The sequence below is a fragment of the Neophocaena asiaeorientalis genome, unplaced genomic scaffold, assembly GCF_003031525.2.
Source record: "Neophocaena asiaeorientalis asiaeorientalis breed wild unplaced genomic scaffold, Neophocaena_asiaeorientalis_V1.1 scaffold356, whole genome shotgun sequence".
Lineage (NCBI taxonomy): Eukaryota > Metazoa > Chordata > Mammalia > Artiodactyla > Phocoenidae > Neophocaena > Neophocaena asiaeorientalis.
Window position 1 is genome coordinate 236,980 of NW_020172269.1, and position 20,336 is coordinate 257,315.

At 59.6% G+C, this 20,336-nt stretch overlaps 2 protein-coding genes across 3 annotated transcripts in view; one reads left to right on the forward strand and one right to left on the reverse strand.

The window, feature by feature from the left end:
- The window catches only part of ZNF511 (zinc finger protein 511), a 4,098-nt gene extending 3,700 nt beyond the window's left edge, over positions 1–398 (reverse strand). Inside the window, exons 1-2 of the mRNA XM_024762385.1 lie at positions 362–398; positions 106–191 (exon numbers count right to left, since the gene is read on the reverse strand). Of these exons, the coding sequence (XP_024618153.1) occupies positions 106–191; positions 362–398 (123 nt within the window). The remainder of the gene's footprint in view (positions 1–105; positions 192–361) is intronic.
- On the forward strand, positions 26–18,878 carry TUBGCP2 (tubulin gamma complex component 2). Of its 2 annotated transcripts, XM_024762009.1 has the most exons (18): positions 26–197; positions 2,343–2,512; positions 3,420–3,548; positions 4,241–4,387; positions 5,265–5,424; positions 8,800–9,007; positions 9,189–9,388; positions 9,621–9,810; positions 10,370–10,515; positions 11,964–12,144; positions 12,530–12,710; positions 14,936–15,108; positions 15,258–15,386; positions 15,659–15,779; positions 16,291–16,434; positions 16,556–16,684; positions 17,377–17,540; positions 18,619–18,754. In XM_024762009.1, exons 2-18 carry the CDS (start codon positions 2,363–2,365, stop codon positions 18,752–18,754), a joined length of 2,688 nt encoding a protein of 895 aa, XP_024617777.1. In that variant the 5' UTR covers positions 26–197; positions 2,343–2,362. The 2 variants fall into 2 exon arrangements, with proteins under 2 accessions (XP_024617777.1, XP_024617770.1); XM_024762002.1 differs by lacking the exon at positions 26–197 and having other exon boundaries at positions 2,363–2,512; positions 18,619–18,878.
- Positions 18,879–20,336: the final 1,458 nt, after the last annotated feature.

The window sequence follows — 20,336 nt, forward strand, 5'->3', positions numbered from 1 at the left end:
CCTTGTCTCCAGACCAGTCCGCAGACTGGAGCCCGAGTGGTCTTTGGGAAATTCGCGATTTGTTGTGCCGGTCCCGCGGCCCCACGGCAGCTCACACTCAGTCACCGGGGTCTGTGGGTCCGTTGGTGGCGACCAGTAGGGTGAAGCCCAAGGGAGCATTAAAAAGATCAGCCGAGCTGGGGAGGTGCTACCTGCAGGTGAGAGCCACAGATCTTACAGGAATGGTTCCCCACATGCGCGTGGACTTGTGATGTGGAATGTCTGCGCTCGTTTCTACCACAGATGTCAAGGTTCACGAAGATAGTTTCTAAATAAGCATTTACTTAAATGATCTTTCTTCTGAAGAGCCCTGTCCACCCACTTGTGACTGGTGGAGAGATGGCAAATGCAGTGTCCATGCCGCCTAGGTGGCCAAAGTGGTCCTCAGTCCAGCTGTTAGAGAACACCCTGCGGTCCTTGGAAACCTCGTAGAATGTGGGTAAAAGCAGTTGCCCTTGGAATGGAAGAGGCCATCGGTGGGAGAGCTCCGTGCTGTCTTTTCCGTTTGTAGTTCGCAGTGCCTCATTTAGCCGCGCTGTGACTAATTAGAAGGTGATGGTTGAGGATGCTGGCAGTGGCTCAGCTCCAGTTTCCCATCTCGGGTAACAGCGGGTGTTTCCAGCTGGTTGGCCGCGTGTAGCAATAGCAAAGTTTGTTTCTGCTTTTCTGACAACAGCAGTGCAGGCCCTCAGGTGCTATATTTAATCTCCACAACAGCTTCGTGGGCAGGGTCTAGTACTCGCCCCTTTTCAAGAAAGCTTACAGAGGACAGGCTCCTTGTCCAGGGCCCTACAGCCTGGAAGCACCAAGTCAGGGCTCAGGCTGCCTGGGATCCCACAGCCCAGGCCCCGTGCCCGTGACTGTGGTCACCGTGAGCGCCTCCTGGTGTAAAATGTGTGCATGCTGGCGAGTTCCACACCAGCTCATACTTAACTGTTCTGCTTTCGTGTTTGGAGACACCCTGCCTCTGGCCGGTATTTGACGTTTACGTAGGTGACTGTGATATTTGTTTGTGGGGACCTTGTTTTCCATCACTCAGGATTAGAGTCTCTGGATGTAGAGGTACAAATTAATATCCACGTCGTGGGCGTGTGTGCCGAGCCTTCCCCACCTGCTGTTAACTCATGGCTTGTCTTCACTGGAGCTGTTGACACAGCCGTTCTAACCTTTTTAGGGTCACAGCCTTTGAGAATCTGTTGAAAGACCCTTTCCTCAGTAAAATCGCATACAGAAATGACTTTGCCTGTAATTTCCAAGTCTTTTGTTGTTCATGATCCCAAATTATGAACCCTGTGTAGCCGCGTTGAAACGTTTATGTGAAGCGTGTAAAGTTTGCTCGTGTTTATTTGTTGAATCTATGACTAATTGCCCGTGTTTGTCTGTCTTACTCTTAATAATAATGGCTAATTGGACCAGTCATCAGTGGGAGAACAGAAGTCCCCCTGCAGGCCACTACTGTCCCTTTGGGGACAACTGCATAGAGGTCCCCTTGCAGGCTACCACTGTCTTCTTGATGGGATCTCATTTATGGTTTTGACCATAAATGAGATCCAGTGGGGAGACCCTAGAACATCTGATGGACAGGGCAGATTGAGCTGAAGGGGAAGCCCACCCAGCTCAAGTACATAGGAGATGTGTAGCAGTCTTAGCAAAGCCCAGCCTGGGCGAGAAAAGGCAGCATCCTGGTTACCAGAGTGCACAGAGAACACACAGCTGGAGGCAACTGGAGCTGTAGGTGTGGGCCTCACAGGGGCAGCCGCGAGGGGCGGTGGCTTAGGCCTGTGCAGAGCTCCCTGTATAGATCAGGGTCCCTGAAGGGCTGGGACCACTGTATCTGCACAGCTGGGACTAGAAAGTGCTGTCTGCCACCTGAGGGGAGCAGCTCCCTGCTGGCCCAGGGCCACGTGCGGTTGGGGTCACCCAGGAGGAATGGGGGCCCGGGCCTTAGGGCCACGTCCACTGTGTGTGCACGTGCCAGGCCCCCCGAGCTGAGGAGTGAGCCTGGAACCTGGCTGGAGCTGCTGGGGCTCAGCACTGATTCCCATGGGAGCTGCCCGCTGAGACAGCGCCCAGTGAGAATGACAGACCCCAGCAGCAGGCGAGGAGGGCGAGTCTCCCCAGGAAGGGGCCCCACATGCTGGTCGGAGCAGGCTGTGGTGGTGTCTTCGTGGGGAACCTTCAGGCCAGGATGGGCTCTGTGACAATTTGGCTTCTCAAAGACCTGACATTGGCCAATTCAATTGCTTTAAAACTTTTTAATTTATAGCCTCTTGATTTATAAATGGCTCTCCTCTTACCTTTAGGAGAACACAGAGCCGAAATCATGAGTGAATTTCGAATTCACCACGACGTCAATGAGCTGCTCAGCCTGCTGCGCGTGCACGGAGGGGACGGGGCCGAGGTCTACATCGACCTGCTGCAGAAGAATAGGACCCCGTATGTCACAACCACTGTGTCTGCACACAGCGCCAAAGTGAGTGCCTGTCCCCGGTGCTGCACTGGGCACAAAGTTCACCTTCCTGACGAGCAGCCACAGCGGTGCCGGTACGCTGGCAGACAACACTGTCACATGCTTTTCATGGGCCACGTTCTCTGCTCCGCTCTGCTTCCATTGGTTTCTCCCCATCACCCGTTGCACAGATGAGTAAATGAAGGCTCGGGGAGAGTGTTGGACTGGCAACCTGACCTGGGAACCCAGACTCTCAGCCACGCCCTCCCTGTGCCCCATAAGGAGGGAGGCCCAGATGGTCCTGATTTCTGTTCACATCGTGACGCAGATTCTCCTCTGGGTGAAAAAGGAAGCTCCTGGCGTTAGCCACATTGAAATCCCTTCAAAGTGGATTTTTTTTAATTCAAATAATGTAAAATTCAAAGTTACAGGTTTTCAGTAAAAGACAATTTAGAAGTCTATTTTAAAAACACATTATGAGGCTTCATTTATTTTAACAGCCTAATGATGGCACAAGGATAATTCAGAAAACTTACTGAGCAGAATAGAGAGTTTAGGATACATAGTTATGTCCAATTTATTTTAAGGGGAGCATTTTAATCAGTGAGAAAACGTAGCCCCTGAACGTGTGTGTAATAATGATTCCAGAGGGAAAAGAGTTAAGTGCATGGAAAGAATGCATATACGCTATTAGGAAAAACACAGGTGGTTAGGGTCTGACCTAAGGCTTAGGAAGTATAACATGGAAGAAACCACAGAAGAGAATATGGGTGAGTTTAACAAAGCGTCCTGATGCGTTTTCTTCATTTTCGTTTAGAGACACGTGACTATTCCATCTGCCTAACTTCACTCTTCTTTTGGGTTTAGTTTTTGCAAGGCTTTTTAAAGTTCCTAGTTATCGTCTCTAAATCATTCTGTCTGTGCTTTTGAGGTTAAAATAGCAGAATTTTCTCGTACTCCTGAGGACTTTCTGAAGAAATATGATGAGCTGAAATCTAAGAACACGAGGAACCTTGACCCCCTGGTGTACCTGCTGTCGAAGCTCACAGAGGACAGGGAGGTGGGTGCCGGGCTCGGGGGCGGCTGTGTGAGGAGGAGAGCCTCTCTGCGTCTGTGGGGATGATGGACGGCTGTCCCGCCTGGCGGCCCCCCGTTAACCGCCCCGGCCTCACACCTGTAGCACTGAGGTGTGCGCCCCCGAACGGAAGCAACGTGGTGGAGATGAGCGCAGCGCTAGCAGCGGCCTCTGGGGCAGAGGGCCTTTGACCTTCGTTGTCCAGGCCGTGCTCTTGTCTGTGCTAAACTGAGCCTGTGTTACCTGTGATACTGAGGGAAGTGCGTGCCATCTGAGGAGCCCCGGCCCAGGGCATCCAGGGCTGGTCGGCGCTTCCTTTCGCATCGCGAGGCCCAGGGTCCGTTCAGCGGGGAAGCATGTGGCCGGGCGCGTGGTGGCCACCGCGCCGGGACAGATAAAGGGGCGTGGTCTCGAGCAGCAAGGGAGGCCGGTCTCATGTGGAGAAAAGGCTGAGCCACTGGGAACAGGGTCTGGGATCCCGACCTGCCGTGATCTGGGGGCATGGCGTCTCGTGGCGGGCAGCGTCGGGAGAGCAGGCTGCTGCTCCAGGACGAGTGGGGCCCCTGCTCTCAGCCTCCGCGTGGAGGCTGCAGCTGGGGTCCGTGGGGCGGGGCGGCAGTGCCCGGCGGAGGGCCCGAGCGTGAGGCCCGCATGACGCCGGGGCCGTGTGCTTCCAGACCCTGCAGTATTTACAGCAGAACGCCAAGGAGAGAGCGGAGCTCGTGGCCGGCGCCCCCGCCGCAGCCTCCAGGATCTCTGTGCAGGAGCTGGAGGAGCTGAGGAAGCAGCTGGGCAGCGTGGCCACGGGCCCCACGTGGCAGCAGGTACCGTGTGGTGGAGGCGTCTGGGTGTGGACTCTGGCCCGGCAGGGGCCTGGCTCTGGGACACGAGCTCCGGGCCCCGGGCGGGGGGTTCTGACTCCCCTGGGGGTCAGCGCCTGCTGCCCGCCCATTCTGTAGGCTTGGCCAGTGCAAGTCCCGGCTCCCCTCATTGACACTGGGCAGTTGGTTTGAGGTGATACTTTATCTCCCTCACCTGCCGCTTTTCTTGCCTTTGACTTTGTGTCCAGCCCTGGTCTCCTACCGTCCTTCTGTGTTCCCACCGTCTTGCCTCTGGCTCTCGAGCCACTCAGAGCTGCCTCCTGAGGTCTGAGCTGCAGGCCGGTGTGGGTTGGGCATGTCCTGTGTCCCCACCTCATGTGGTCCTCCCACCACTGCCCCCTCCTCGACGCCCCCTCGCCCCCTGCCAGTGCTCTGAAAGCTGGGCACCCGTGGGGACCACGGCTCCCTGCCCAAGCCAGAGTGGCCATCTCCCTCTGTCCCTCAGCCCCGAGGGGCTCGGGTAGGTGCGCCCCTTATCCGACCAACTCTCACTGGGCCTTCCTTTCACCTGGCAGCTCGGGCCTAGACCTCGTGCCGCTGGGAAAAGCGGTGAGCTGTGCCCGGAGGTCCCGAGAGTGGGCCTGCACTGTGCGAAAGCTCCAGCTTTACCTGTGGGCCCCGTGCAGTCCAGACCCTGATGAGGGGCTGGGCCCCGTCTGCCTTGTCCCCGGCCCCTTGCACTGCGATGGGCTCAGACACGTGTGTTTCCATTCACACGTGTGCTCAGGGATCTGCTTTTTCATACCGCGGATGTGTTGGTTTTAAGTGTTTGTACTGAAGGCGTATCTTTCTTTTTTGTTTCTAAAAACCTCCCCACCAGTCTTTGGAACTCACGAGAAAGATGCTTCGAGACAAGCAGAACAAAAAAAACTTGGGCCAGCGCCTCCCTGTCTTCCCAGCGTGGGTGTATGAGAGGCCCATGCTGCTCGGGGACTTCCTGACGGGCTCAGGCACGAGCATGGACGCGGCTGTGCCCATCGGTAGGTGACGTGCCGACTTCTGACCGCAGGGGCCTCGCCGCGGCAGGGAGGGCTAAGCCCTGTGGAGACGGCGGGCCGGTGTTGTGCCATCACCCGGGCCCTCTGCTGCCCTTGGCCACGCGGCAAGGAGCAGTGCCCGCTGGACACCGTCCTTCATGTTCCCATCCCCGGTCAGCAGTGGGTGGTGATGTGCCTGTGTCTGGGCTGGCTCTTGCCCGGCTTTCAGGAGCGCCTGTGTCCCAGGGCTCGGGCAGTCCTGGGACGGCAGGATCACCGGGTCGGCCTTCCCAACAGTGAGTCGTGCCGCTGCAGATTCTGCTACACGGGTGACACGGCCTTGGCCACACCGGCCTATGTGTGTCACATTCAGACAGACTGTGGGGCATCTGGGGACGTGGGTTTGACCACCGTCTTGCCTTCTGGCTCCCGGGGCACACGGGAAGCAGGGGCAGCAGGGAACACTCGGTGCTCACAGAGAGGCACCCGCAGAGCCCGCCTAGGGAGGGGAGTGTGGCCACGCCTGCTCTGTGGCCATCAGAGGAGCTTGGGCCCCGGGGCCACATCCAAGGGCGAGAAGCAGGGCAGGCGGGGACCCCGGTGCTGCAGGCTTGGGGCCTGGCATTCCCAGGGGCTGGCTGGGCAGGCAGATGAGACGCCTCGGGCTCCCCTGCACATGCGGCAGAATCTGGAGGACTTTGGCAGCAGAACCGCTGAGCAAGTCTGTTCCCCGCGGTCGTGGCGTCTCCGTGTTGCGCGTGCAGGCTTGGACCAGTTAGAAGCCACGGAGGCTCCAGGCCCGCAAGAGGTGCCTTCGGGGGAGACTCGGCCAGAGTGGAGGCGGCCAGGCGCTGGCTCTCCAGGGCAGGACGCGCTTATGGTGTTGGACGTGCAAGGTTTCCCGTGTAGGTTTCCTGTGTGGCTGCTCGCACACAGCGGCCACAGCGGGTGGGCCTCGCATGGGGGTGGCTCCGAGGCTGCCTTGAGTGACACCATTCCCGGGGAGAACTCTGTACGGATGGGCAGCCTGGCCCATGTCCCTTCTGCAGCCGCACCCCGTGGGCTCCGGAGGCGGGATTGACGCCCATCCCGCAGGCCTCTTGTCACCCTACTGCCCTCTGTCACCCCCTGGCCCAGCGCCTCAGGCCCTGATGCAGCCTCCACGGCCCCCTGGCCCCGTCTATGCTCAGGTGCCTGTGGTCAGCGTGGTCGTCCTCGGCCCTGCCTTGGCCTCCCCCTGGCAGAGCCTCACCCAGGAGGGACTTGCCTCCTCAGGTGATGTGCAGCGGCCCTGTGGGACACCCCCACCACCCGCGCGGTGTCCCGCCGTCTGAGTCCCTGTTGAGGCAGGTCCCCCCCAACCCACTTGCCCGCCACCCACCCATCGCTGGGCTGACCCTCCTCGCGCTGGCCTGCAGCTCCGTGTGCCCGCCTGGGCCAGCCCGTCCACGGCCACACGGCGTGGCGCCTCCCGCCCTCACGGGTCCTGCCCTGACCCAGGGCCTTGTCCCCAAGGTCACGAGCGCGGGCGTCTTCTAACCGCACGTGCAGCTCCTGTGCAGCAGCCTCTGATGGGGCCCCGAGCCTCGGGCTCAGGTCTTGCGGATGCAGTCGCTTTTCTGGACGTTTGGGCAGCACAGGTGCTGTCCTGCGCCACAGACCCCCGGCCCCCAGGGACCCCTCCCCCCACCTCGTCTCGCATCCTCGGGCCGTGCTCCTGGCTCTCGCCAAATGTCCCCTTCCCGGGTGACCACATCAGTTTGAAGGAATCCAGCGTCCCCAGTGTGACCCCAACTCTGTCCCTGGCGCCGCTCTCCTGAAGTCCGGGAGAATCTGTGTGCTGAGCGTGTCCACAACGGGCTCCGACCTTCCCCAGCATCTCTTCCTCACCGTGTGGTGTTTGCGTCCCTCCCGCTGTGCCAGCCTGGCCCCAGCCCCACCTCCACCTGCCCTTTCAGCCCGAGGGCATTTGTCCATTCCCAACAGCTGGGGTCTCAGCACGTCCCACAGAACTTTCTGTCTCGTCCAGTGCAGGTACCGGCCACATGCAGCTGGTGGGCATTGGATGGCTGACGTGGCTGAGAATTGGATTTTTGGTTTTCTTTAACTTGACCTTGGTGGCCAGTGGCCCTACACAAGGGTGCAGACCTGAGCCCTGCCCTGCCCGGCCCCAGTGCTCGTCTCCGTCGTCCCAGAGCCGGCTTCGCGTGTCCGGCCTGTGCCCTGCACCCCAGTGAGTTGCGGAGACCCTGGCGGCTCGTGCAGCCTCCCATCCCAGCCCCTGCACTGTGTCCCTCAGAGCTAGGCCTCAAGCTGGCCGTGCCTCCCGAAGGTCCTGTACATAGTCTCTTGGTCTGCCTCACAATAACGCAGCCTGCGACACTCTGCTCTACACGCTGGCGGGGAGAGGGGTTGGGGCCCGGGTGGCGTCTGCCCCGGGGCCTGCAGCCCGAGAGCCTCAGCTGGGCCTTGGCCAGGGAGATGCCAAGGTTGGCGGTAAGCAGGGCAGAGGTCAGCAGCCCTGCACTTGGGGGTCAGGCAGCCGGACCTGCCTCCCTCAGGGGTCCTGAGGTCGTAGTCGGACCTGCCAGAGCCGTGGAGGAAAACCACCTGAAGTTCAGGGGCGGCTCTGAGTCCAGAGTGATCCGTGTGCCTGGACAGGGGGCCACTGGCTCAGACCCATCCTGCTTCCACCGGCAGGTGTGCGCCCGTGGATGTGCAAGGCCAGCAGGGCTTCTGTAAGCGTGGGCGTGTGGTGCGCCCCATCCCAAGCTGCCAGGCCCTGGTTCTGGGTGCCCTGGGGCTGACACAGGAGCCCACAGGGCGCCAGTGGTCTCTTGGACGCCTCTATCCCGGTTCTGCCTCTGGCCCAGCAGTGTCGGGAGGGTGCCGAGGGCCATCTGGGCTGAGAACCAAGAGGTGGGGAGCCGCTGGGGCTGTGAGGCATTTGGGGGGCAGCCCTGGTCCGTGGCCTGTGACTGTCCTGAGTCCATCGGGGTCAAAGGGAACCATCTTTCACTGTGAGAGAGAAATCATCAGCGTTTTAGAGCTTCAGAGGAAACCGTTTTCTCCCTGAGTGACGCAGGCTCACCCGGCTGTAGTGAGTGTCACGAGCGCGACACGTGTCAGAAGCTCTGTCGTTCCCGACTTCATCCTTTTGAGTGCACGCGGGTTATTTCCGTGTGGAGGGTTTTACTTGCTTTAAGGCTCCAATAGGCCGGTCCAGGCTGTGTAATCTCAGCCTGTGGTGCCCCGACGGGATCAGTTAAGCCGAGGGATCACCTTGGCTTTCAGGTCCACCAGCGCTGGAGGGAGTCACCCAGGGGCGGCGGAGGGGGGTCTGGGGGAGGTGAGGCCAGCTGGCGTCTGTGCCCACAGGCACACTGCCCCTGGCCGCCCAGGAGGCGGCCGTCGTGGAGGACCTGCTGTACGTGCTGGTGGGTGTGGACGGCAGGTACGTCACCGCCCAGCCCCTCACGGGGAGGCAGAGCCGCACCTTCCTCGTGGACCCCAGCCTGGACCTGTCCATCCGGGAGCTGGTGAGCAGGGTCCTCCCGGCAGCCTCCAGCTACTCCACTGTGACCAGGTAGGCACCCAGCAAAGCGCACTCAGCCCCTTGCGGGGACAGTTGCAGCCTCACTCCTGGGCCTGGAAGAGGGAGGGAGGCGTTGCCCACGGTGCCCTCTGGGGTTGGGGAAGAGGCTCCCACCGCCCCTTCTGAGACACAGCTCTCACCCACCCGGTGCTCAGGGCTGCTTTCCTTGCAGGTTCGTCGAGGAAAAGTCCTCCTTCGAGTACGGGCAGGTGAACCACGCCTTGGCGGCCGCCATGAGAACACTGGTAAAAGAGTACCTGATCCTGGTCACGCAGCTGGAGCAGCTGCAGAGGCAGGGCCTCCTGTCCCTGCAGAAGCTCTGGTTCCACATCCAGCCGGCCATGCGTACCGTGGACATCCTGGCTTCCCTGGGTGCGCGGGCCTGGTGGGAGGGACACCCTGGGCCAGGGCACTCATCCTCCGATTCTTACTTTTGCGAGGCGAAAGCCGCGCAGCTTTGTGTTTTATTAGTTTGCGGGAGGAAGACTCTGGGAGCTTCCAAAAACCAGTTTCCAAAAGGAAGGCCTGTCCCCTGAGGAGGGGCTGTAGCCCGTGGTGGCCCAGTGGCCCTCTCAGCACTGAGCGCTGTCCTCTCCCCTGGCAGCCACCTCGGTGGACAAAGGCGAGTGTGTCGGGGGGTCGACCCTGAGCCTCCTGCACGACCGGAGCTTCAGCTACACGGGCGACAGCCAGGCACAGGAGCTGTGTCTGTACCTCACCACGGCCGCCAGTGTGCCCTACTTCGAGATCCTGGAGAAGTGGATCTACAGGGGCATCATCGACGACCCATACAGGTAGGGGCCGCGGAGGCAGCGGGGTGAGGTGGGGGCCTGCGGGCCCTTCTCAGCTGACGCCACGCTCAGTGCACAACGTGAAGCGCGTCAGCTCACGGAGAGTTCTATGATGACGTGTATCTGTTGTACACGTCGGAACATTAAAAAAATGAACCTGTTGTCTAGACATAATTTACTAACGACCCAGGTGACAAAATCTAGCATGAGGGCCTGGCAAGGAAGCCTTCCCACGGTAAGCGTAGGTGGCATCAGGGTGTCTGGCTCTGCTGGTGACAGGAACATGGGCCCCGATGGGAGTGTCGTCTTCTTGCCCGCGTTCGAGATGGAAGAACACGCGAGGTTCCCGTAGGGGGCGGCGGGAGGAGTAAAGTGGAGTCAGCGTCCTGTCAGCTCTGCAGACCTCAGTCCCCTCTGCGCCCAGTAATGAGCACCTTACCCCATGGGCGTCGGCGGCTGAGAATGAAGGGCGGCGAGGCTGTCCATGGCCCCCGTGGACTCCCGTTGTTTGTGGCGGCCTGTGTGGTGAGCTCTGCCCGTCACCGGCGCCCATGCCTTTCAGCGAGTTCATGGTGGAGGAGCGAGAGCTGCGAAAGGAGAAGATCCAGGAGGACTACAACGACAGGTACTGGGAGCAGCGCTACACCGTGGTGCAGCGGCAGATCCCGTCCTTCCTGCAGAAGATGGCGGGCAAGGTGCTCAGCACAGGTGACCGTGGGGGCGGGGCCTGGCGGGCTGTCTCATGTCCCCACCTGCCCAGGTTAGGCGCCCGCAGTGCCGGCGGCGCCCGGTGGACTCACTCTGTCCCCCACCCCTGAGCTGGACTTGCCGTCCTTTTGTGATTCTTAAAGCTCTGTGGCCACTGAAAGAAAGACTGTTTTCTGCTCCCAGCGCTTCTGACCGCAGGTGTGCGGGTTTCTGTACAACAGCCAGTTCTCTGCTCCCCTTGGACACCAGCTGGGTGACCCCCCCATTTAACTCAGTTCTGGCACTACGTGCCAGGGTCAGTGCAGGCCCCACAGGGTCAGGGCTCCGTCCCTCGAGGCCGCCCCCACCAGACGCCGGTCACAAGTGTCGGGTCTCCAGGCCACTGCACTCCATGCAGTGTGGCCATGAATCGGGTTCCCACGACCCCCTCCTCAGGTTCGATGTTTGCCATGACAGCTCCCAGACTCAGGAAAACGCTTGACTTAGCTAGATTGCTGGTCTGTTACAGAGGATGTTGTAAAGGATGCAGATGAGCAGCCCGATGAGGGGGTCCATGGGGCAGGTGTGGAAGGGTCCCGAGCACGGGGGAGTCTGTCCCTGTGGAGCTGCGGTGTGCCGGGCACCACCCTCCTGGCAGGTGGACATGTTCACCAGCCCAGAAGCTCTCCAAACCCCTTCCCGCAGGGTTTCCCTGCAGGTTCCGGAACAGGGCGTGGCTGATCGGCTAGCGGGCTGTTGGGAATTAACTCAGCCTCCAGCCCCTCCCCCACCCCAAGATGTCAGTATGGGGCTGAGGGTTTCACTCTCCCATCACGTGGTTGGTTCCTCCGGCCGCCAGCCCCCGTCCTGAAGCTCTGTAGGGATGGCCAGGAGTCACCTTGCGAGTGTAAACTCAGGTGTGGGTGAAAGGGGCTTGTGAACCACAAAATCCGAAGGGTTGTAGGAGCTCAGTGCCAGGAACCAAGAACAAAGACCAGAGGTATGTGTCTTATTTCTCAGTATCACAGGCTAGCATAGGAAAAGCAGTAAAGGACTCGTGCCCCGCTGGGCTGGCAGGGTTTTTAGTCATCTCCTTGCGGTCAGGAACGTGACTGAGAGACACATATGGGATGAGTTACCTGGAGACACGCTCCAGCCAGGGCCTCACACTTTGGTTCTGAGATCGGGGCTGGGAGGTGGTGTAGCGTCTGGTTCCCGTGAGGCTCTCTGAGGTTATTCCTGTGCCTTTGATGAGGCAAGTGCAGGTATGAAGCCACAGGAGGTTGCAGCCCTTTGTGGCGACAGCTGTGCTGCTCTGCTCTGGCCGAGGGGTTAGGGACTGTGCTCAGCTGGTTGGTTCTCTTGCCTGCCTCTGGCCGGCACTGGGGCTGCGATGTCTGGGGTTCAGGCCTGTGAGTTATCACGTATACAGCAAGCATGGTAATCTGACTGTTTCCATCCCTTTCCAGGAAAATATCTGAATGTGGTCAGAGAGTGTGGCCGTGACGTCACCTGCCCTGTGGCCAAAGAGGTCATCTACACGCTGAAGGAGCGCGCGTATGTGGAGCAGATCGAGAAGGCCTTCAGCTACGCCAGCAAGGTGCTGCTGGACTTCCTCACGGAGGAGAAGGAGCTCGTGGCCCGCCTGAGGTGCGCCCGCCCCCAGGGGCCGACAGAGGGCCGTGTGTGCCCACATCCCCTCGTCTGCGGTGGCACAGCTCCCTCCTTGCGGCCGCCAGCCCCCTCCTTGGCCCCCTGCCCTCCCAGGGACCTGTCTGCGGTCCCCAGTGCCTTTCTGGCAGCATGTCCTGCACAGTGCTGTGACCCCGCTGTTCATTTCAGCACATTTGGAGTTGACCCCTGCTCCCCCCATAAATGTATTTCTTGGCGTGGGCACCCGTGGACTCGGGGCACCTATGGGCATGGGAACCTCCTCCCAGTCTCCGCCCAGCTCCCCCCATCACCCCTCGTAGGGAGCACTCTGCGGGTCTGGGCCATCCTCGTGTCCACGGCCTCTCACCTCTCCTGCCCGCAGGTCCATCAAGCGCTACTTCCTGATGGACCAGGGCGACTTTTTTGTGCACTTCATGGACCTCACGGAGGAGGAGCTGAAGAAGCCGGTGGACGACATCACGCCCACCCGTCTGGAGGCGCTCCTGGAGCTGGCCCTGCGCATGAGCACTGCCAACACCGACCCCTTCAAAGACGACCTCAAGGTGAGCAGGCACCCCCCAGGGACCTTGGAGAGAGAAACAGCAGAAGCCAGCCCTTGAGGAGTGCTTTTCCTGCCTCGGTTGAAATGCTCACAGGCTTTTCCTTGGCTCTGTTAGGGACACGTCTCGGGGTTGTGGTATGTGAGCCTCTCCATGGGCTGCTGAACTGGGGGGTCGGGGTCTCTGGGGGACTCTGCATCCGTGTCTGGCGGGGATGTTGGCTTTAGTCTTCTGTAGCATCTCTGGCCTCGTAGACTGATCTGGAAGGGTTCCCTCTTCCGGATTTCTGGAAGAGTTTCGAGAGGGTTGGTGTCAGCTCTTCCTGGAGTGTTTGGTAGAATTCACCAGTGAAGCTTTCTTTGTTGTGAAGGTTTCGTTGTTTCTTCCGTCTCCTCTCCGGTTACAGGTCTGTTCCAATTTTCAGTTTCTTCTTGAGTCAGTTTTGGTAGTTTGTGTGTGCTTAGGAATTTGTGTAGGAATTAGTTCTCGTAATCCTGTTTATTTCTGTAAGGTTGACGATAATGTCCCCACTTCCATTTCTGATTTTAGTAATATGAGTCTTCTCTCTTTTTTTTAGTCAAACGTAAGTAAAAGCTTATCAAGTTTGCTGATCTTTCAGAGAGCTAACTTGGTTTCATCCATTTTCTCTGTTGTTTCTCTGTTCTGTGTTTTGTTTATTTCTTCTCTAATCTTCGTTATCTTCCTCTTTCTGCTGACTTCGGGTTTAGTTTTCTGTTTTTCTAGTTTCTTAAGTTGTAAAGTTAGGTTGTTGACTTGAGATTGTTCTTTTTTTTTTGCGGTGCGCGGGCCTCCCACTGCTGCGGCCTCTCTCGTTGCGGAGCACAGGCTCCGGACGCGCAGGCTCAGCGGCCATGGCTCACGGGCCCAGCCGCTCCGCAGCATGTGGGATCTTCCCAGACCGGGGCACGAACCCGTGTCCCCTGCCTTGGCAGGCGGACTCTCAACCACTGCGCCACCAGGGAAGCCCTAGATTGTTCTTTTTTAACGTGGGCATTTGCTGCTGTGAGTTTCTCTCTGAGCTCTGCTTTTACTGCATCCCATCAGTTTTGGTTATAGTGTTTTCATTTCCCTTCGTATCAAGATGTTTTTGAATTTCTCTTGTGATTCTTCCTTGACCCATTTGTTTTTAAGAGCATATTTTATTTTCACTATTTGTGAATATTCTCATTTTATCCTATTACTGATTTCTAACTTCATCCTGTTGTAATCGGAGGGCATGTCATGATATCAGTTTTGTTAACCTTACTAAGTCTTGCTTTGTGGCCTCACATATGGTCTGTCCTGGGGAGTGTTCTGTGTGCACTAGCTGTTTGGGGCCGTGTCCCATGGGGGGCAGTCAGCTCGCTGTGCTCACATCCTGTCTCTGACCTGCCTGGTGGTCTCTGTTGTTGACAGCAGGGTGTCAGGCCTCCCACTGTCATCGTAGACCCTTCTCAGTTCTGGCAGCTCGCACTTCATGTGTTTTGGGGTCTCTTGTGAGGTATAGGAGTGTTCTTGTAGGATAAGATCCGGGAAGTCAAATTCTTGGGTCAAAGCACACGGCCAGCGCTCCACTAGACTGACATCTCTGATGCTCAGTCCCCGGGCCTGGGCTGCCCGCTGAGTAGGCCGCGGCCCTGGTGGGAGGGAGCACGGCCATTCAGGGTCCACTTCTGCAGCAGGTGACGTGAGTTCTCATCTGTGGATTCCTGTTCATTCCTTCATCCTTCCTTGTTTGTCTTTCATTGTGGTTCTGTCATTCTCTATCCTCCCAGTTTCTTATCAGTTTACAGGAATTGTCCCACGTCTCTGGCACATAGGTGGCACCGTGTAAGGGTGTGAATGAGGCAGTGTGTGGACTTCATTCCCTGCCCAGAACCGCTGTGCCGTCTTCACCATGTGCTCCCTCCGCCTGGCCTGTGCAGGTGGTGGAGAAGGGCTGAGTCTCGCGGGATTCAGGGTTTCTCACTTGCCCTTGTTTCTCCTTGATACCATCAGGGATGTTTTTAAAGTAATTTCTCTGTACCCTTCTTTTTCTGTTTTGACTGAAAGCAGTTTTGTTTTTTAATTAAGGTGTATCAGTAGATGTTTGGTGTTTTAAGCCAGCCTCCCAGACTTAGAATCCATGTCTGGAGGAGATTCCTCGGCCCTGGACTCGCTTTTCCATTTTGTGATGTAGGGGCGGGGTGGGGTTGGGACCTGATGCTTTTGTGTTTCTCTTTCCCCAGATCGACCTGATGCCTCACGACCTCATCACCCAGCTTCTGCGTGTCCTCGCCATCGAGACCAAGCAGGAGAAGGCGATGGTCCACGCTGACCCCACCGAACTCACGCTGAGCGGCCTGGAGGCCTTCTCCTTCGACTACGTGGTGAAGTGGCCCCTGTCTCTGATCATTAACAGGTAAGCATCAGGCTCTCGCGCCTGCTTAGGCCCCTGGGGGTTACTGGCTGCTCAGGTCACGCTCCGCCCCGTGAGCCCCGCCTTTGACGTCTGGTGCCGGCAACAACCCCCAGGCGTCCGTCGGAATCCGCTTTGTTCCTTCTTTGCAGGAAAGCCCTGACCCGCTATCAGATGCTCTTCAGACACATGTTCTACTGCAAGCACGTGGAACGGCAGCTCTGCAACGTTTGGATCAGCAACAAGACTGCCAAGCAGTACTCCCTGCACTCGGCCAAGTGGTACGTCCTCCGGGGCTCCCGTGGAGCAGGGTGGTTCCTCTCCACACCCCGAAAACGGAGACCCAGGAGCTGGCCTGTGCAGCCTCCACGTCTCTGACGTTCCATGCTACCGTTAGACTGTGGGATGGTGGGGCGTGTCTGAGCCAGAGCCCTTCGTGGACCTCCGGCTCCTCCAGGGTTGGGAGCACCTGCAGGCCCAGGGTTGCTCGGCACTTCGTGAGTGCTGGGGGCCCGCGGGCGCCCTGTGTGTCTGACGCCTTCGCCTGGCGCAGGTTCGCGGGCGCTTTCACCCTGCGGCAGCGGATGCTCAACTTCGTCCAGAACATCCAGTACTACATGATGTTTGAGGTGCTGGAGCCGACCTGGCACGTCCTGGAGAAGAGCCTGAGATCTGTGAGTTTAGCCCAGCTGGTCACGACGCCTGGTCAGAGGTCAGGGAGGCGGAGGTGGGGCACGGACCCGACAGCTCCCCCGACGGCTCCCCCGACGCCGCCAGAGCCGTGTTAGCAGTGGAGGGCAGGGCACGCAGGACGGCGTGGCCCAGGCTCAGGCTGCCAGAAGAGTGTGCAGTTCCCTCGGAGCCTCGGCTCTGGGTCAGCTTCCCATCCAGGCCCATCCCAGGGCCCCTGGGGGCCGTCAGCCAAAAAGTTCATGTCACCAAACTCCAGGAGCGGAAAGTGCAAGGGGGCAGTGTTTCCTCCTTGTTTTCTGTCTTTAAAAATGAAAACCTTGGACCTTTTGGGGCACATTCAGTGTGTCCTTTTAGCGATATTTTGAAGTTTTCCCCCAAAAGACCACAGGATGGTTTAAAACATGGAAACAACACAGAGCGTACAAAGCAGCCCAGTCAGGGCCTCGGTGCGGTCGTCTCAGCAAAGCAGCTCTGACAGTGTCTCCCGCCCAGGCCTCCAACATCGATGATGTGCTGGGACACCACACCAGCTTCCTGGACAGCTGCCTGAAGGACTGCATGCTGACCAACCCCGAACTGCTGCGTGTCTTCTCCAAGCTCATGTCCGTGTGCGTCATGTTCACCAACTGCATGCAGGTTCGCCCCCCGGACTCTGGGCGGCGGGAGCCAGTCCTGCAGACCGTCCCAGCCACGCGGGGGCCGCGCTTCCTCGAGTGGGCTGCTCGTGGCTGATGTGCATTTCCTCCCGACCCCCCAGAGATTCACGCAGAGCATGAAACTGGATAGCGAGCTGGGCCACCTGACGCTGGAGCACGGCACGATGCGGGGACCGCCCACGGAGGCCGAGCGGGCCGAGGAGCGTGCCCGCAAGGAGCTTGCCCGCAAGGTGGGTGGGTGGCCAAGCGGGCGTCCCCGAGGCCCTCCTTTGTCCCGCTGGGATTTGACACAGCATTAGGGTCACAGCGCTCAGAAACCACACCTGCTACAGCCCGCCATTCCTGTCTTCCCTTTGGTTGATAAAAAGGTTCTTAAATGTATGTTCCAAATACAAGCCGCGGAGAATCTCCCTTCCCGACTTCCCACAGTGAGGCTGCGTCGTTCAGTGGGTGTGTGGTAAGGCCGAGCCATGGGGATACCCCGCAGGGGCCTGCGGTCACTGCGATTAAAGTCTGTCCGTAACCGGAAGGGCCAGGTGGTTCGGCGGGTGCAGGTGTGTGTCCTGTAGGGTGGGGTGCGGCGGGGCAGGGTGAGCCCGGGCAGGCACTCCCAGGTTCCCCACTTGCTGAGCGGCGGTCAGGAGAAAACAGTGTCAGCTGGAAGATCTGAGCCACATGCGGAAACCCTGAGGTTCACGTCCTTCCTGGCTCCGTGTGGTGGGGCCACAGGGCCGGCTGCCTGGAGCGTCTCTAGGTCCTGCCGTCTCAGGGGTTTTCACAGTGCCTAACGTTTTACCTTTCCTAACGTTTTACCTTTCTTCACGTGAAGAATTGCCGAGACACATTTTTCTATTTAAAAAAGAAGAGAGAAGGGGGTTGAGCCGCTGGCGGGCAGCCGAGTCACTGCAGCCATGTCTTGCAGTGCCTGGCCGAGCACGTGGACGCTCCGCAGCTGGCCTCCAGCTTCGAGGCCACCATCAGTAAGTTCGATAAGAATTTCTCAGCCCACCTGCTCGACCTCCTGGCCCGGCTGAGCATCTACAGCACCAGCGACTGCGAGCATGGCATGGCCAGCGTCATCTCCAGGTGGGTGCACTGGCCCCTGCCGGCGCCCTGCCCCGCCACGCCCTCCCGCCGGCCCACGCGCCCTCCCGCCACTCGGTGCAGGTGTGACCGAGGCCGAGGCTCCCTGGGCCTCCGTGTGCCGCCGCTGGCCGCTTGCTGGAGGAGTGGCATCTGGGCGTTCACGTGTGCGGGTGTTCGTGTGCGTGCTCCCCTGCGTGCACGTGTTGACTGGTATACGTCAGGCCGCCCCATCAGCCCTCTCCACGTTTCTCTGTGTTCCGAGGGCCAGGCCTGGGTCAGCTGCACTGGCCGCTGTGCCCCAAGCCGGGACCCAGGACAGCCGCGGGCCGTCACACTGTCTCCAGGTGAGCAGTGAGGAGGCGCTGCCTTCCTGCTGGCGGCCGGTCAGGAGACCCCGGGGAACGCACGGAAGGTCAGGGCCGCGCTCGCCCGGCCTGCCGCGCCTCGAGGGCCACGTTGGTGCCCCCCTGGGGTCCACCTCCCATGACCCCGGGAGCGGCGAGCGTGCAGGGCTGACGCGAGCAGGAGTCCGCGGAATCTGGGGGGCCGTGGGGAGGACCGTGCAGCGGCGAGGACGGGCGCGGGGCCCGAGGGCCGGTCGGTGGGGACTGCGGACCTGGGGCTGGTGGTTTCCTGCTCCTCAGAGGGGGCCTGGCGGGCCTGCTCCCTTTGGGGGCGGGTTCAGGTGAGGAGGGGGCTGTCCCTGCCCTGAGAAGCCTCCTGTTGGGTAGCCTCAGGCTCAGCCAAATGTTGGGCTGCCCTGTTCCGCCCACAGGCATTCCGATGTCCTGGGCTCCGGGGTTCGGAGAGCCCCAATGTCCAGGGGCTGGAGACGTTTGTCTCACTTCACCCGTGTCTTTTTTTTTTAAGGCGGATTCTTAACCACGGTGCCACCAGGGAAGCCCTCACCTGTGTCTTTAAGCTTTATTCTCAGTATCGCCTGGGGTCTGTATGTGTGTCTGAGTGCGCGTGTGCTAGAGACTTGAGTGCCTCCCATGCCCTTCACCGTGGGGTGGTAAGGGGATCGCCAGTGTGGCCACGGAGGCATCTGCAGGGACCCTGCCCACTTCCCCCGCAGGCTCGACTTCAACGGCTTCTACACAGAGCGGCTGGAGCGCCTGTCTGCAGAGAGGAGCCAGAAGGCGGCCCCCCCAGTGCCCAACCCGCGGGGGCCCCCAGCTCCAGCGCCCAGGGTCGCTGTCACTGCGCAGTGAGGCCAGCCGCTCCTGCCACAGCTGCAGCCTCAGGTGGATGAGTTCAGAGGTTTCTTACCACGTTTCCAGAACGCTTGTGCTGTGTGTGTCCTGTTTAAACATAAAGTTGAATTGTCTGCGCTCAGCTCCTCTCATTTCTTGGGGCTCGTGCACTCAGACCAGAGAGGGTCTGCTTGTCTGCGCACTTTCCTGAAGCAAGCAGAGTCCCTTTAAAGAGTTTTTTGGTTTCAAGTCAGACAAAGTGAGAACACGTGGCCTCTGAACAACATCAGGACAGTCACCAAGGTGCCAGGTGGGGGCGAGGTCTGGGCCTGATGTCCACACCTGTCCCTGTGAAGTGGGGCAGGGCTCCCTGGGGTCAGCAGGAACCCCTCACACTGCAGGCAGGGGATTGCTCCAGGCAGCAGGGGGCAGCACAGCCCCTTGTCCGGAAGCTGGAGCAGCTTGGGGGGGTGAGTCACCGACACGCCCACTGAGGATGGAAGAGCTGCTTGGGGTGGGCGGCTGAGGCTGTGGCCTCTGTCCTGTTAGGCCCAGCCTTGTCCGGCCCCTCCCGATGGGCAGTGGGTGGCACTGCCAGCCCCAGGTGTGGCCTGCGGTGAATACCTTTGTGCTGCTCTGCCCCCCTCCCAGCCACCCTACCCTTTCCCTGCAGAATTCCACATGGGTCGTTTTCAAAATTCACTTCCGACCGCCTGCTCCAGGTGTTCCCCAAGGTGGGGTGGGGGTGCCGGTGCTGAGCCCGTTGCCGAGTTCCCTGTTGAGGTCTGGGAACCAGAGCGTGTAGTCCCGGCAGCTGGGGTTTTTGCCCAAATAGGGACACGTAGCCTTTGAACTTCTGCTATCAGATAACACGCAATACCAAAAAAGAGAAGTAAAATGGCCAGGAGGATTTGGGGTGGTTCACACGCATCGTTGTGTGAAACACGGTCACGTATGGGCTCAGGGACACAAGCTGCCTGTGCCCCTTGCTCACTGTGGCCCTGGGGGCTTCTGTCACCCACGCCCGAGATACCCCAAAGTGTGTGAAAACCCCTCCTGCCTTGTTTTCCTTTTTCTGCTGTTCACTTTGGGGGAAATCATGGTCCTTTGAACTTTGACCTCTGGTCTGGACCCACTGTGGGCACCACACCATTTCACCTGAGGCCTTGACACGCTCTGATGTCCTGCCTTCCCAGGGGCACGTTCAGAGTGAGGCTGGGGTGCCACCGGCCAGCTCAGCTGCAAGAAGCCTGGGTCCCCAGGTACCAGTCCAGAGTGGAGTGGTCCCAGCCTACAGGGCAGGTCAGGGCGGGCAGAAACTGGGGGCTGGGGGCAGCAGCGGGCAGGCAGCTGCAGACTTTGGCCCATAGCGACCGCATCCCAGAGCTGTCCACTGGGCCTCCACATCCGCCTTCTCCACAGAGCAGGGTCTGCTCCCTGAGCCAGGTGGCTGCCCGGCACCTGGCCAGCGGCCCCACCTGTGTGCTCCCCTTGCCCAGTCTCCCCAGTGAGGCCTCAGGAGGCTGGGAGCAGGGCTGCTGGAGCTTGCTCACGCCTCACACACAGCCTGGCCTCCACTCCCACCCCCACCCCCGGCGGG

What these genes read in the sequence shown, in the direction of transcription:
- TUBGCP2 (XM_024762009.1), top strand. Translation starts at nt 2,363, where the DNA reads ATGAGTGAATTTCGAATTCACCACGACGTCAATGAGCTGCTCAGCCTG. An exon ending in TGTCTGCACACAGCGCCAAA is followed by an intron (nt 2,513 to 3,419) that starts GTGAGTGCCTGT and finishes TGTGCTTTTGAG; the next exon opens with GTTAAAATAGCAGAATTTTC. An exon ending in CGGGCCCCACGTGGCAGCAG is followed by an intron (nt 4,388 to 5,264) that starts GTACCGTGTGGT and finishes CCTCCCCACCAG; the next exon opens with TCTTTGGAACTCACGAGAAA.